The sequence below is a fragment of the Diabrotica virgifera genome, chromosome 7 (genome assembly GCF_917563875.1).
Source record: "Diabrotica virgifera virgifera chromosome 7, PGI_DIABVI_V3a".
In the NCBI taxonomy this organism is placed as follows: domain Eukaryota; kingdom Metazoa; phylum Arthropoda; class Insecta; order Coleoptera; family Chrysomelidae; genus Diabrotica; species Diabrotica virgifera.
The window spans coordinates 99,878,127-99,895,804 of record NC_065449.1 but is presented as its reverse complement, the minus strand read 5'-3'; the positions used below and the strand labels follow the sequence as shown (position 1 = coordinate 99,895,804).

At 32.1% G+C, this 17,678-nt stretch overlaps 1 protein-coding gene across 2 annotated transcripts in view; it reads left to right on the top strand.

Annotated features, from left to right (window-relative positions):
- LOC114340495 (vanin-like protein 3) overlaps positions 1–13,982 on the top strand; it is a 132,642-nt gene extending 118,660 nt beyond the window's left edge. For both annotated transcript variants that reach the window (XM_050657296.1, XM_050657297.1), the window contains 2 exons: positions 6,963–7,218; positions 13,486–13,982. In XM_050657296.1, the coding sequence (XP_050513253.1) occupies positions 6,963–7,218; positions 13,486–13,837 (608 nt within the window). In that variant the 3' untranslated portion in view covers positions 13,838–13,982. The remainder of the gene's footprint in view (positions 1–6,962; positions 7,219–13,485) is intronic.
- The last annotated feature ends 3,696 nt before the right edge of the window (positions 13,983–17,678 follow it).

Below are 17,678 nucleotides of genomic sequence, written 5' to 3'. Positions count from 1 at the left end.
AAATTTGGTATGTGGGGTTAGAGTAACATTTGGACCAACCTGTTCAAATAACATTTCCGATATCTCTAACGCGAAGCAAAATATAGGTAATTTACCGTGTTTTTGGATTCGCAGTATGCCACGTTTAGAATTAAAAAATTTAAGTTGAGTATCTTAAAAAATGTGAACCTTCAACCTGTATAGACTGCAAAACTTCAAATCTGTATTAATTTGATAGCCCAAAATATAATGCTACCATTGTCAAGTCTGCAGCTTGAAGTCTACATACGCTGCGGAACTACCTGACTTGACCATGGCCAGTGTGATCTTGCCGAAACGTCGTCAAAATAATGGTTTTTCTAACAACCAAAATTATTCAACACGGAGTCAAACCCGGAAAACTACAGAAAGCATATTTATACATTTAATAATCTTTTTATATTTCGGTTTTTTTTTCAGTAATTAAAACAATTCTATTTTTTTGTCTCTTAATATTTCCCCAACTGGTTGTCTGCTTCTTCAGATGTGCACTACAATTTTAATAAACAAAGGTATGAGCAAAATAAGAATAAAATTACATGCATATCTACTTACAAAGATGGAATTGTTAACAAATAAACGACACAAACTTTGGTATTACCTACACTTTTACAATAGACTACCACTATTTTTAAAATTATATGATATTATGAAATTATGAATTATGATGATACAGTACGTAAATCGTTCAGCTGGACATACAGTCCGTCCGCTATAACTTTTCCCATGCGGTACGATTCATTTTCAATCAAATTAAGTCAAAACATACATTGTCAAATAACTGTCAAAGTGTAGAATCGCATTTTAAAGCTCTCTGCATTTTAAAGTTTAATTTAGTTGGTTTTTAAGCAATTTACCGTGTAATTTAAATCTAGTTACATTCAACTCGTTATAAAACTGTAGTGTTTATATAAAAAAAACTCGCATAGTGCTAGAAATTTGTTATTGTCCCCTATGCGGGATAATGTAGATCCGAGAATACTCTTAAGTGCCTCTAAAAGCGATAGTTCAACTGAATTTATGGATTCGAGTATGGAAAAAAAGTGGTGTCCAGTAGAATATTCAACGTTAATTCAGCTAAGTATAATTTAGAGAATATTTTTGTTTATATAGAAAAAATTAATATAACACCGAATAATAAAACCGAACTTTCTCGTATTCATCCAATCTCGATAGGCCATATTTTATATAAGAAATTAGGAATTGCCAATATCCTTCAAGTAAGGGGAATTGGTAGAAATATAATTAAGGTTTCTGTAGCTTCGATACATGATGAAAATAATCTCATTAATAATACTAAACTAAAGGAAGAAAATTTAGGAGCCTTTATTCCGGGCAATTTATTAGAAACCAAGGGTTTAATACACTCAATTTGACAACGTCTACTTACAAGAAAATATAGAATCCCCTTCTCCTATATTAGATATTAAGCGTATGCATCGAAAAGTGAAAAAAAAACGGCACAGTCGAGTATGTTGCAAAGCGATCTGTTATTATTTCTTTTGAAGGTAATGTATTGCCTCAATATATTATTATTAATCGTGTTTTTTGTCCAGTAGAACAATTTGTAGGTAGAGTCACTCAATGTTACAGGTGTTTTAAATACGGCCACATTTTAAAACAATGTAAAAGCCCTCAAAATTTGTGTATTCGTTGTGGAGTTAATAAAGAACAAAAACACTCATGCGATAGTACAGATATTATCTACATTCATTGCAAAAGTAATGATCATGTTTCGGTTTCCAAAAAATGTCCTTCTTAGCGAAAACACAAAAAAATTAAAAATAAGATTTCTTTTATAGAGGCCAAGGAAATTAACGAAAATTCGTACTCAGAGTCTTTAGGTCAAAACAGGTTTTCAATTTTATCCAACTACGATTAAAATTTTCCAAATATACAAAATAAGATTTCCTCATCAGTTGCCAAATCTTCTTCCAATACAGCTACTAATTCTAATCAAACTTTTCACCAAACCTCGAATAACTACTCAGTTCCTAATAAAAAGAGAAAAATCGATTCTTCCCCTGTTGTTTCTTATAATTCTGCTCAGACTCCTCCCATGTTTATCTTTAAATTTGGACCATCTCAACCTCTACCTGTTAATCCACCCCGTCCCGCTTCTCAGTGGTGAGAGGGATAATCATGATATTACTCGAGTTGTCACTAACTTTGTAATTAGTTTTTTAAAAAATATACATTCACTGGATGATTTGAAATCTTTAGATAACGAAATAATAAATCAAGAAATTACAGAATAGAAATATTGGAGGGTACAAAAAAGGTTAATAAATAATGTCCAGTGCTTTAAATAAATTTAAAATCATGCAATGGAATTGTAGATCTGCTGTCGCCAATAAAAACAGTCTAAAACATTTTTTAAATGTAAATGGTATTGATGTTGCCTTGTTGAGTGAGACATGGTTTAAACCCGGTAAACAATATAATTTTAAGTGTTATAAGATAGTTCGGCGCGACCGATATGACGGTTTCGCTGGTGTGGCTATACTTATAAAATCAATACATCGTTTTTTAGAAATTTGTATTACACAAAATTTTAATGACGATATCTTGTCTGTGGAATCACTTTTAACTATAATAAATCTGGTATTTTTTTTGCTTCAATTTATAGACCTCCAGATATTCGATCTACTTCAAAAGACTGGTGTAAAATATTAGAACAATTTAAATTTCCTTGCATTATTGGTGGTGATATGAATGCGCATAACAGCTTGTGGGGTTCACTTAAAAATGATGGCATTGGCCACCAAATTATTAATGCCATTGATACACTTAATTTAGTTGTTCTTAATAATGGCAAACCAACTTGTCTGACCCTCCCGGGTGTGACGCAATCTAGTGTTGATATTACTTTATGCTCTCCTGATTTAGCAAAAGAAGTTACTTGGGATGTCTTGGATGACACATTGCGGTCGGATCATTTTGTAGTTCAAATGAATCTTTCTTCTGTTAATTTCCGGAATAAATACATTCTTCCGAAGTCTAAATGGAATGTTAATAAAGCTGATTGGACTCTGTACTCAGATCTGATTGAACAACATTTTCCTAACTACTCGGAGAGCTTGTCTACCGCAGAAAAATATGACTTGCTAATGGAAAGTATTAATATTGCATCTTCTCAATCCATACCGACCTATAAACCTTTCAAAATTATTAAGCGACCACCTCCTCCTTGGTGGGATTTCGAATGCGAACAAGTTGCTTCCGAAAGAAAAGATGCTTTAAAAACATATAAAAGTAATTCTAGTTTCGATAATTATGTACGATATCAGGAAGTAATAGCAAGAACAAAAAAAACTCTAAAACAAAAAGCCAAAGAAAGTTGGAAAAACTGGTGCTCTTCCTTAAATAAAAATATATCTATTAAAAATGTTTGGAACCAAACGAGGAAAATGCAAAGGAAGTATACTCCAAATATTAATTATTCTAATGATGACTTGATTGAAGAATTTTTTTGACACAATAGCTCCTTCGTCAGTTAATCCTGCTATCGAGATCCAAAATAATGCTCTAACTTCAAGTCACTTTCTTCTTAATCCATTTACATGGGAGGAACTTGACTTTGCACTAACTAATAGGTCTAACACCGCTCCAGGTTACGATGATATTAAATATCCTATGCTGACAAAACTTCCGAATATTGCAAAAAATGATTTTCTTGGTAAAACGTGTACAAACTACAGGGCTATAAAACTGCTTAGCCACACCATGAAAATATGGGAGAGAGTAATCGATAGACGGATACGTGAAGAGACCGACATATCCGAGAATCAATTTGGCTTTATGCCGGGCAGATCAACAACAGACGCAATTTTCATTATAAGGCAGTTGATGGAAAAATACAGGAGTAAAGAAACAAACGCTCATATGGTGTTCATTGATCTTGAGAAAGCATATGATAGAGTTCCTCGAGAGATTCTGTGGTGGGCACTCAATAAGAAAGGAGTCCCTGGTGCATATGTAAAGATTGTGAGGGATATGTATGAGGGAGTAACGACTAGTGTTAGGACAGGTGTGAGAGAGACTGATAAATTTCATGTAAAATTAGGATTGCACCAAGGCTCGGTGCTTAGTCCGTATTTATTCTCATTAGTGTTAGACCAGATAACAGCGAAACTACAGGGTAACATTCCATGGTGCTTAGTGCTTAATGTATGCTGATAATGTCGTGTTAGTGGGAAATAGTGAAAGAGACTTAGAACAAAAACTGGAACAGTGGACACGAGCTCTGGAAGAAAAAGGTTTAAATCTTAGTAGGACAAAGACAGAGTATTTGGAATGTTCATTTAAAGATGGAGTTACTACAAATAAAATGGTATCTTTGGATGGTGAACTGATTGTAAAAAGCAATAGTTTTAAGTACCTGGGATCGGTATTACAGAGTAATGGAGAAATAGATGGAGATGCATGCAGTAGAATTAGGGCTGGATGGATGAAGTGGAAGGATGCGACTGGTGTGTTGTGTGACAGAAAAGTTCCAATGAAGCTGAAAGGAAAATTCTATAAAACAGCCATTAGACCGGCTATGATGTACGGAACTGAATGTTCTGCAGTGAAAAAGAAAGAGGAACAACGAATGCATGTGACGGAGATGAGAATGCTTAGATGGATGAGTGGAGTGACAAGAAAGGATAAAATTAAAAATGAGTATATTAGGGGAAGTCTAGGTGTGGCATCAATTGATGCCAAAAAGAGAAAGCATAGGTTGAGATGGTTTGGTCATGTTCAACATCGAGACGTTAATCATCCAATACGAAGAGTAGCTGAAGTGCAGATTCCTGGAAGGAGTAGGAGAGGAAGACCAAAGAAGACGTGGTGGGAGACGATTAGGCAGGACATGTTGGTAAAGGGGATTAATATTGATATGACCCAGGATAGAATTGTGTGGAGAAATGCAATTAGGGAAGCCGACCCCGCATAGGGACAAGGCAAAGAGAATGATGATGACAGTATGTCTGCGTGATTTGGAAACTATTGATAACTTTTTTATTATCAGTTTTACGAAAAAAAGGTATTCTTTATAAAATACTCTGCATCGTATATAATCTAAGATGCAATCATCAAATATCAAATTTAATGAATTTTATACGAGGTATGTCAAAAAATATGAATTTCACTTAAGAGTAAAGTATCGTCAAATTTCACAATATCGAAAATTGTTATTAAGAAAAGTTGTTTGGAATTAAAAAATTTGTTTTAGTGTTCAATTACATCCTTCTAATTAAAATATTGTGAATAATAAAGGCACTTAACTCTTAAGAAAAATTCGTATTTTTTACATACTTCGTATAAAATTAAAAAAGTTTAATATCTGGTGGTTGTATCTTAGATTTTAGACCAGGGAGAGCATTATATGAAGAATAACTTTTTTTCGTAAAAGTGATAATAAAATAGTTATTATAATTGTAATAAAATGATGATGAGTATCCGTAATTTGAGAAAAAATTGAAAAAATTTTTCGATTAGAATAATGTAATTGTATATTTAAACATAGTTTTTAATTTCAAACAAGTTTTCATAATAACATTTTTTGATATTCTGAAATATAAAGGTACCTACTTTACTCTTTAACGAAATTAATATTTTTGACATAACTCGTATAAAATTGATAAAATTTGATATCTGATGGTTGAGTTTTAGATTTTTGACTATCCAGAGCATTCTATGAAGAATAACTTTTTTTCGTAAAATTGATAATAAAAAAGTTTTCCATGTGGTTTCTAGCTACGCAGACATACTGTATAAGAGCTTCTGTATAGGAATTTTAAAATTGCAATGCCTTATTCGGATTCAGTATAATCAAAAACAAAATAGAAACATATTTGATTAAAGTAAAATGGTGAATTTAACGATATTTTTAAAATTATTAATACAAAACAATTGTTATTGTTTAAACAATTATTAATAAACAATTAGCGGCCAAATCCGCGAGTAGAGCTTTTTACTTTAACATGTATATAAACTAACAAAAAAAGTTTTAGAAAAATATAAGCTTGTTTGAATTTTTCCGAAACAATGCATGTTTTCGTTCTAATTGCACTCCCCTATTATTTGTGGATAGCCTTGCTTCAAAACTGCTCTATTGCACCAAAAACTCGTACTCGAACAGAAGCTTCAACTAACACAGGTTAGCGTAGTTGCCACAATTCTCTCAATGTATATTCCCTACGTCCAGCTGAGCAATTTACGTACTGTATTATGAAATGTACATAAAAAATGGTCAAAAATTGGGACCTTAAATTACATTTCTTGGCGCATGTTTTTGCTAGTGCAAATTTGTCTAGATATTTTACAGTTAGGTATAGCCTTCCCTATTGTAAAAATCACGAGCCACCACTGGAAACCTAATAGGGATCTTTTATTGAAAATGGACATATTTATGGCATTCTTATAGCAGGAATATCTTAAAAAATATATAAGAGTGAAATTTGTGAACGCCATAAAAATTTGATGGAGGTTTTGTTCCCTTAACCCCCCCCTCAAACTTTTCTAGTATTTTTCGATAAGCCAGTTTTTATCGAGATATTTTTAACGTTAATTTGTAAAAGTTTTGGGGTTTTTGGGAACAAAATCCTCATAACATTTTTTATGGGGTGCACAAATTTCACTGTTATTTTTTTAAGATGTTCCTGTAATAGGAATGCCACATGTCCATTTTCAATATAAAAATCTTTAATAGTTTTCGATATATTGGAAAAAATCGATCTTTACTTTGTAACTTCAAATGGCTGTAACTTTTTTTATGTGCACATTTGTACTAAGGTAAGTTAGGTTCAATCGAACTATTTTTGGTCCCAGAATATGTGCTATAATTTATGACCTGCCTTTTGCTTACACCCGGTATACCTAGTAGGTATTTATCTAATTTCCACTTATATTTCGTTCTTTATTACATATAGTATGCATTAACCATTTAAAATTTGTAGATCATACATCAATTCTAATGAAAGAGGACCAATCGAATATTATAGAACAAGTATGCAATGGTGAGGATGTTAAAATTTGTTGCAACTTCAATATAACCATAGTAGTAAATGAAACTGCAAAAATAAGGAACTACTATAGGTATCATATGGCAGCTTTTAATGGTATAAGGTCGTTTTCTGGTATAAGGAATGCCAGTATTGAAGCTTGTGGACTCGTTGCATGTCTGAATGAATCATTATCATCTTGTGCTAGGAGGTAATTCTTACACATAATTTATAAACCAGCAAAATATTTAAGAAGAAGAAGTTAATTCAAACTATTTTATATTGATTATAATAGGGGTAATTTTTGCTTTTTTAATAATTGAGGCGCTTAGAGCAACAGTGACCTAAGCCGCAAATTGTGCATTTTTAGAGTAATATATCAATAAAAGCAGAAACATTAAATCTTCGTATTAACAAGGGTCTACACAAACTACCTCTATATTTGACTAAATGGCGCTACATTTTTAGGCGCTTTAGAAAGATTGCATTTATTTCAAAACTTCGTTTTTAGGGTTGGTTAGGCCACTGTTGCCCTGAGCGCCTCAATTTATTTATATGCTTTTATACACAATATTCCTTTAAACACGAAATAATAAAATGCTACATAAATAAAAACGAAGAGGAATGGATTGAGTAGGTACCTAGTATTTGAAAAACTATCAACTTTTCAAGAAGTCGTTTATTAACCATTACCCAATACATAATGATAATTAACTGACCCAATTGAAGCTGGCAATGGGATAAGACAGGGAGATTCCCTGAGTCCTCTGTTGTTCAACCTGATCATGGACGAAATAATAAAAAAATAAGAACAAAAAAGGATACCAAATGGGAGAAAAACAACTTAAAATGATCTGCTATGCAGACGACGCAATACTAATCTCTCAAAGTGAAGATGATTTACAACGTATGCTGCACGAATTTAATATAACCGCTAGAAAATTTAACATGTTAATTTCCCCAAAAAAGACTAAATGCATGGTTATAACAGCAGATCTAATAAGGTGTAAATTAGATCTGGAGGGTCAAATAATAGAACAAGTCATGGAGTTTAAATATCTAGGCATCACACTATGCAGCTACGGAAAGCTCGAAACAGAAGTGGAAGATCAGGTGAATAAAGCAAACAAAGCCGCAGGTTGCCTGAATGAAACAATATGGAGAAATTAAACATCGGAAAAGAAGTGAAAGGCAGAATTTACAAAACAGTCATCAGACCAAAATGACATGCGCGGCAGAAATACGACCTGATACAGAAAGGACAAAAAGAATGCTAGAAACAGTAGAGATGAAAACATTGCGAAAAATCGATGGTAAGACGCTGTGAGATAGAGCTAGAAGTGCAGATATATGAAGGAGATGCAAAGTGGACAACATTAATAACTGGGTGAAAATCAGAAGAGCAGAATGGAACGACCACATAAGCCGAATGACAACAAATAGAGTAGTAGTAAGGACAGCGAGAGACGGTTCCCCAACAGGAAGACGATCAGTGGGAAGACCACGAAAAAGATGGAATGACAACTTACTGGAGGCACATTGAAAAACAGACAGAGTAATGTCTATATAAAAAGAAGAAGAAGAAGAAGAAGATAATGATAATTTTGGAGGTGAATGCAAAATAGGATATAAATAAGTTAAAGTATACATATAGTATGTAAATACCAACAAACAAACAAGGCAATCAGAGATCATGAATTTAAGGGTGCCATCAAAAGATTAAACTGAAGGAACACTTAACATGATCAGATGAACTGTGGACTAGAAAACTCTGAAATAGACTTAGTTATGTAAAAACAATAACACAATCTGAGTACAAACAGCCCAGAATAGATAACTTTGAAAGTGATTTAGAACCTGCTCTTCAGAACATAAAATACGTGAAGTGATGATGATATTGGAGACTTAATTTCCAATTAATTCGAAAAGAAGAAAAAGCAGAAAGTATATTATAACACTGCCTATTGTCATTAACAATATTTTTTACGTTTCTGTTTAGTCAACTTGGTACTTGGTAAATTGCTATTAATCAGAAAATACTTCTACCACTTAATGATATGGTAAGCGCATAAGATACTTCTTTTACCACTTGGAAATTTATCTGTACTGTCTCAGCAATTCTTGTTTCCGCCACGCAAGTGATCAGATCGTTCCATTTTTTTTTTCTATTTAGTATCCACTCGTTTATACCCTTTACGTTACATTTTGCTCTAATCTTGTCACCCTTTATTCGATTTCTCAGTTTTCTTTCACGATCTTTATCTTTGGTTTTATTATTTTCTCTTTTTATTATATTCCTACCTGCTGTTTCTCTGTTGTCTTCTTCGTCCCATCAGTTCAAGAACTTCATTGGTCCTGCATTGTTGTTTTTTTGTCTATGACTCTTTTTCATATATTTTTCTATTAATTGTGAGATATTATCTTTAAACATTTTTCATATTTCTGCACCACTGTTTTCATAGAATATTTTACTAAGCTGGTTTTTTGGTGTAGGATCTTCTTTTATTTGCTTTTTTTGTTCTTCTTTAAAATATTTAGTTTTGGTGTTTTGGAAGATTTTGAATTTGATTCTGATGTCAGCTATTAGAGGATTGTGGTATAAATCGATATCTGCTGCGCACTGGGATATGTCGTAATTATGTTGACATCATTTTTGAACATCTTATTTACTAGAATATAATCTGATTTCTGATTATGTGATGTGGATTATCTCCTGGTCACTTCCAAGTATAAAGCCTCCTCTTGTGCAGTTTAACCAAGTATTTATTATTATCATATAATGTTCTTGACAGAACTGGTAAAATATGTCGCCTCGTTATGTTTTAAGTGACTATGACTAACTACCTAATATACCTACATATTCTACTTCATTGTCTCATTTCTTTTCTGCAGTGGGAGCATATATCTGAATAATATTTACATTAAATATTATAGATTCGGGTTAGAACGTCCTGCGACGTTGTCCAATGCCCAACTGCCATCGCGTCCTATCATTACAATCTTTTTCTGTCAATCCTCGTTCGCTCATTGATCTTCGAACTCCTTCCATCCACGATTTCTTTGGTCTTCCTCGTTTCCTGTGTTTCGGTGGTATCCATTTTGCTACTTTCTTTGGTAGTCTTTCTTCTGGCATTCTTTGAACATGTCCATACCACATATATATATATATATATATATATATATATATATATATATATATATATATATATATAAGCTGATTTCTATCTACGCAGTCGGTCACAGTTTCTTTTAGACCCATTTCTTCCTTAATTGTGTAGTTTCGAACCCTATCAAGTTTCGTTTTTCTAGACGCTCTTCTTAAAGCATCCATTTCTGTGGCTTCTATTTTCCTTATTTGATGTTCTTTCAGACGCCACGTTTCAGATCCGTACAGCAGTGTGCTTTTTATAGTCGTATCATTTATTCTCAATTTTCTTTGTTTTCCTATTTCAGTACTCCATAATATTCCACTCAGAGATTTAATTAATTTTCTAGCTTTATTTATTCTACTGTTTATCTCTGCATCATTCGTTCCTTCTTTGCTAAAATTTATTCCCAGGTATCTACAGTCTTCACATCGTTTTATTGTTTTATTGTTTTCCAGTTACAGGTCAGTACACCGTCTTTTTCATGTTCATTATCAGACCCCATTTTTCAAATTCCTCATTCAATTTTCGTGTCATGTACTCAAGATCTTCTTTGTCATTTGCACATATTACTTGATCATCGGAAAATTGAAGGGTATACAAACAAGTGTCATCGTCCACCTGTATGCCCATTCCTTTGCATTTCGATTTCCACTGATGGAGAGCTTTACCAATTTAGATTTTAAAAAGTGTCGGTGATAAGCAGCACCCCTGTCGTAGGCCTTTATTGACTCTGAATGGTTCCGATATTCTGTTGCCTAATTTTATCTGGGCTTCCATGTCGTTGTTTATTCTGAACAGCCTTTATGAGTGTATGATTGATTGAAGTTTCCTGGAGTACCTGCCATAGTTTCGAGATAGGTATGTTATCATATGCTTTTTCTAAATTTATGAATGTAAGATGTGTTGATCTATTCCGTGCTAGTTTCTTCTTTATAATTTGTTTCAAACAGAACACGTTGTCTGTGCAAGATCTACCAGCTCAAAACCCGCTCTGCTCCTCTTCCTCTTGGTTTTTGTATTCGCCTTCGATCGTATCTCTGATTATTTTTTCCATAGATCCTACTTACCGTACTCGTTACTGATAGCCCTCGGTAGTTATTGCAGTCTAATTTGTTACCTTTTTTATATATCGAGGTTATGAAAGCTGTTTTCCATTCCTCTGGGATGCTTTCTCTATTGATGTACTTTGTGAATATGTTTTCAAGAGATCTAAACAATTTCTGCGTTCCGTTTTTTATCAATTCTGCTGATATTCCGCCGGGGCCGGGGGATTTTCCATTTTTAAGCTGTTTTACTGCTTTAGTCACTACTGCTACATCAATTAGTACTTGTTCGCCTTCTATATTTGTTTCATTTTGTGCTTGATCTTTGTATTCTGTTCTTTCTTCGGTAAGTAGATTCTTATAATGATCTAATGATCTATCCATTTTTTTGTTGGTATTAGCTGTATTGGGTTGTAGGATTTTTTATCGACTTTTACATTGTTAATGAATTTCCATGCTTCACTGCATTGTCTACCTCCGATAAGTGTCTATTTCTTTGCACTTTTTATCCCATGTTTCTCTTTTTCCTTGCATGATCTTTCGTCTTGTGTTTTTTTCTTTTCTTTGTATTTTCTGAGATCTTCATCTTGTTTTGTGTTTAGCCATTTTATATAGCTCCTTCTTTTCTCTAACCAGTTCTTCAATTTCAGAGTTCCACCAATATTTATTGCTTCTGGTTATTTGTCTAATTCCCAAGGCTTCTTTAGCAGCTTTTCTTATACTGAGCAGTACTTTTTCGTATGCCTCCTTTCCGGTAAGACCCTCTGTTTCTTGAAGATATTTATCTAGCCTTTGTTGATAAAGATATTTTGTACTATCATGTCGTAGGCTTTCTACATTATACTTTTCCTCTGTGATATCTGTTGTGTTTTCTTCCGGTATTTGTGTTGATCTTTGCTTGTTCGATTGTACTGGGAAAATATTTTTAAGCAGGTGGTGGTCCGATATGTTACATATTCCATCTGATATTTAATTATATCAATATTATTCTGTCACTGACAGATTTTTAACACATTTGTTAAACTGTTATGATATAAATATACCACTCCCTTCCTGGGATGTGTGTCGTTTTCCTCACTCCTGGAGTAGTAAAGTGTGTCTTCATCTTGTTCTTGTTCACAAGTTCCCGATCCAGAACATCTCATTTCACTTATGCCAATAATAGATACTTACTAATTCTTAATCGTTCAATCTCATGAATCAAATTACTGAGTTTTTATGCTGCGTAGAGACTTCTAACGTTGCAGCTATCTATTCTAATTGTGTTCTCGATAAATTTTTAGGAATGTTTTTTATCTCTTAAACTGTAGAGATTTCGTGTGAGAATGACCGGGGAGACCGCAGAGTCTGATATGGAATGTCCTCCTCTGCCGGATCTTTTTGCTTCCGAGGGTAATGATCAGAGACATTTTCTGAGCTTTTGAGTTCCATGTTAATTTTACACGGGAAAATTAATTCTGGTGGATTTCCGTTAGCTTCCTCAATGCTATTTCTTTCGTGTTAGTTCAACTCCTGGGGATTAGATAGGATGTATAAGGATTTATGGTTATTTGAAGGAGAGTTTGGGTCGATAAATGACTTCTTTCCCTGAAAGAATTAGGAGATAATCATGGCTTGGATAGGTAGGGTCACTACCAAAAGAAAGAAGTGACGAAAGTTAGTAGTGAGTGTATATGCAATAGTATTAAGACCTTCCAAGTATAAAGCCTCCTCTTGTGCAGTTTAACCAGGTATTTATTATTATCATATCATGTTCTTGACAGAACTGGTAAAATATGGATGGATCAAGCAAGATACTTCGGGCTAGTAAAAACAACTAATAGGAAAATATTTCGAATAAGTTATGGTGGAATAAAAACAGAAGCAAACAAATGAGTAAGCTTTCAATCTATATCAATGATCAAGTACAGATGAAACGATTATGATAAGGCTTTAGTGATTGAGACATCTGAAGCTAGTGGAATAGTAAATATTGATTAAACGTATACCATAAAAGAAGTAAAAGAAACCGATAAAGGAATACACCAAGAAGATTGTACGAGAAGCAATGTCCGAACTATAAGAGACGGAGGAATACCGAATTGTAGAAGATAAGGGATCGACAGGGTAAATTGAGGAAAAATCACGTTGCAATCAAAATGATGTCTTCACACATCACATGAGCTGAAAATAGCCTAAATCTATCTATTTATTATTTTAAACATATATTCCACCTATATTTTTATTTATTTATTGTGAAATAATATAATTGTTAAATTATATTACATATTTATATTTAAATTTCAGGTTTCCCAACTATACAGAAATTTCGTGGCCAATTACTTTCAAATCAATAGTTGTCGAAGCTAACTTTACCTTAGACGAAAGTCGAATTCAATATCCTAATTCTTTGTTGAGCAATCTGAAACCGATTTTACCTCAATACACTTCTTGGGAAAAGCGTGAAAGTAAGGAATCTATAATCAGAAGACATTCACTACACAAAAATGAAAGTCGTTTGCTTTCGTTCGGTGTATTTGGAAGAGACTTCAACAGAGACGATCCTCAAGATAAACATTCTAATCGATCGGAGATGTTATCAGGATCATTATTAGTAATTTTGGGTTTGTATTTAGTCAATAGATTAAGTATTAATTAAAAATAAGATTTGTTTCTTTCTAAACAATTCTAGATATTATTGAAAAATAGGATTATATAATATTTAGAAGTACTTAAATTTGTAAACTAATTTATTTGAATTAATGTGGAACATAATTTATTTATTAAAAGCCATCAAATTTAAAGTTTTTTTTTAGAAGTGCAATATAGTCCATTTACTCACGGTAAAATATTTATTTAATTTAATTTAACATGTTGAAGAAAAAAGTGATATTGTGCCGATATGCGCTTTTGCTCTGAAGGTGAGTTTCACACCTACTCGGAGGTAAAAAACAAACGTTCAAAATTAGTTTGGAATTGAATAAACCGACTAAGCAACTTTTGTACTATAAAGTTTTTTCACTAAGTCAATACTTTTTGAGTTATTTGCGAGTGAATATGTTAAAACACGTTTTTAGACGTTTTTTCGTAAATAACTCAAAAAATAGGTATTTTATCAAAAAAAATTAGACCCAGTTGTAGCTAATGAATAGTAGGTTCTTATTTGTCAAACCCCAAAATGAAGCCCTTTTCGGGGAAAACTAATTACGACTTTTTTAAATTGTTTAAAAAAGCTTTACTTTTGTTTTTTTTTAAGTTTCTAAAATCAAAAGTAAGTTACGCTCAAAATAATGTTCGTCCCTTTTATTTAATTGCTTCAGAAGTTACTTTACCTATAATATTTTAATATTGTTTATACAGGGTGAGTCATGAGGAACTGTACATACTCCTACCTCGTATAAAGGCCCCTATGGGGAATAACAATTGACCATTAAAAAGTGTCTGCTCCCATTGTTTAATAATATACAGGGCGAGTTTCGCATTTTAACAGAAATTTATATTCGTCACAATTTTTGAACGGTAAGATCGATGTGTCTCTTATTGTGGTCAATCGTTACACTATTACCACCTAATCAACTGATTTATTCAAACTAGAAAAAAATCAGGTCCGGCTTTAAAAAATTAGTTCGTTTAGGTCTTAGAAAAAATTTCACCCTGTATACGCTTTTTGAAAACTCTAATATTAATTTTACAAATAGGCAATTAAAATGACATTTCTTTTTTTCCCCACACGATTACTTAATTTTTTATAAAAAAATCAAATTTGACTATGAATTAAAAATTTGGTAAAGTGAACCATAGATTTAAAAAAATGAACTTTTATTACAAAAATTAATTTTTTTAAACAAATACAGTACAACCTGCCATATCCGAACCTGTCATATCCGGATGGTTCTGCGCCGTCCGGATCTACCGAAATCAAGGCAGTCCTGCTGTTGAACAACGCACTAAAAGAAGAACTAAAATATGGCGAAATAATGTATTATATAATCTATAAAACGTGTCTATCGACGAAAGTTATTGACGGCGTTGATTACTGGAATGTATGAAGGAGAAAACGTTTCAGAGACTATAAAAGAAGTAGTGGTCTTGATATCCGGATTTTTTCATATCCGGATCGGTCTGTCGCCACATTGATCCGGATATGGCAGGTTTGACTGTATTTGATTTATTTTACCATCCAATCAACTGATTTATTCAAATTAGAAAAAAATCAGGTCCGGCTTTAAAAAATTAGTTCGTTTGGGTCTTAGAAAAAATTTCACCCTGTATACGCTTTTTGAAAACTCTAATATGAATTTTACAAATTAGACAAATAGGCAATTAAAATGACATTTATTTTTTCCCCACACGGTTACTTATTTTTTTATAAAAAAATCAAATTTGACTATGAATTAAAAATTTGGTAAAGTGAACCATAGATTTAAAAAAAAAATTAACTTTTATTACAAAAATTAATTTTTTTAAACAAATATTTGATTTATTTTACCACCCAATCAACTGATTTATTCAAATTAGAAAAAAATCAGGTCCGGGTTTAAAAAATTAGTTCGTTTGGGTCTAAGAAAAAATTTCACCCTGTATATGCTTTTTGAAAACTCTAATATGAATTTTACAAATTAGACAAATAGGCAATTAAAATGGCATATTTATTTATTTCCCCACACAATTACTTAATTTTTTATTAAAAAATCAAATTTGTCAAAATCGCAATTTTACCATAAAAATAAAAAAAATTAAACAAAGTTTTTCTTAAAATTAAAAGTTTCACCATTTTTTTTTCTATAACACGTCTAGATCTAAAACTCCTCATAACACTTCTCTTTGGACTCTATAGTTTAACATAGACGTGATCAAATAGATAAATTTTAAATTTTTGCGATTTGACTTTGCAATTCACGAATCTGCACCTTTTATTTTTAAAAATTCATAACTTTTACGAGAAGAAGACTGAAAGTCTACAACAATTGTCATAGTCTTCACAATGGTAAGAGATATATGCTGTAAAAATTTCAGAAAAAAAATTTAAATGGAACGTTACAGCGAATTACGTGTATAAACCGTGATTTCATCTTTTTTTTTTCATTTTTAGGTTAAAATTCCGATTTTGACAAATTTGATTTTTTAATAAAAAATTAAGTAATCGTGTGGGGAAAAAATAAATATGACATTTTAATTGCCTATTTGTCTAATTTTTAAAATTCTTATTAGAGTTTTCAAAAACCGTATACAGGGTGAAATTTTTTTCTAAGACCAAAATGAACTAATTTTTTAAAGCCGGACCTGATTTTTTCTAGTTTGAATAAATCAGTTGATTAGGTGGTAATGGTGTAACGATTGACCAAAATAAGAGACACATCGAACTGACCTTTCAAAAATTATGACGAATATAAATTTCTGTCAAAATGCGAAACTCTCCCTGTATATTATTAAACAAGGGGAGCAGACACTTTTTAATGGTCATTTGTTATTCCCCATAGGAGCCTCTATACGAGGTAGGAGTATGTACAGTTCTTCATGACTCACCCTGTATGATCTGTACGTTTTATCGGTTCAAAGTGCTTTTCTTTAAAGGCTGTACCTAGTTAAAAGGGCTTGAACGAGTCACTAATCACAGCATGTAAATTTTGAACAGGCATATCTTATCTAATTTTTATCTTACAGGAAAACAAAAAGATCTAAAATATTTAGAGAAGCAAAAACATTTTTTTACTCTTTGAGATTTTTGGTACCACAAATCAATAATTTTTAAGTTATTTTCGAAAAAAAAGAAAATTTTTTCAAAATAAAAAAAAATACTTTAAAACCAAATTTTTTTCAAAATTGAGCACTTCGAACCGAAGAAACTTTCAGATCATTAAAATAATTCATAACTAAAGTAAGTTATGAAGCGGTAATGATTAATTTCATTTGAGATGCTAATGAAAATGTGATTTTTACGATTTTTTTTTACCAAAAAAGGGACCAACTTTATTTTAAACGTAACTTACATTCTTTTGACGCTAGAAACTTAAATAAACAAAAATAAAGGTGTTTTTAACACTTTAAAATCACTGTGATTAGTTTTCACCGAAAAGTGTTTCATTTTTTGGTTATTTCACGTTGAAATATTCGATTTGTTTGACGAATAACGAATAAGAACCTACTTTGCATTAGCTACAACTCTGCTTCTACTCGGTCTACAGACTTCACACATACACCGTTTTTTTTACTTTTTTATAAACTACATCTTTTGCTAAGAATATTGTTTTCGATAAAATAATACTTACTTTTTGAGATATTTGCGAAAAACCGTCTAAAAAATTGTTTTTTTTTTGTAGAAAAATGAACATATTCACTCGCAAATAACTCGAAAAGTATTTTCTTAGTAAGAAAACTCTATAAAACAAAATTTGCTTAGAATCAGTCATTTTATCCAATTCCGGACTTCTGTTAAATGTTTGATTTTTCAACCCCGAGAAGTGGTGATACTCACCCCCAGGGCAAAAGCACACATCGGC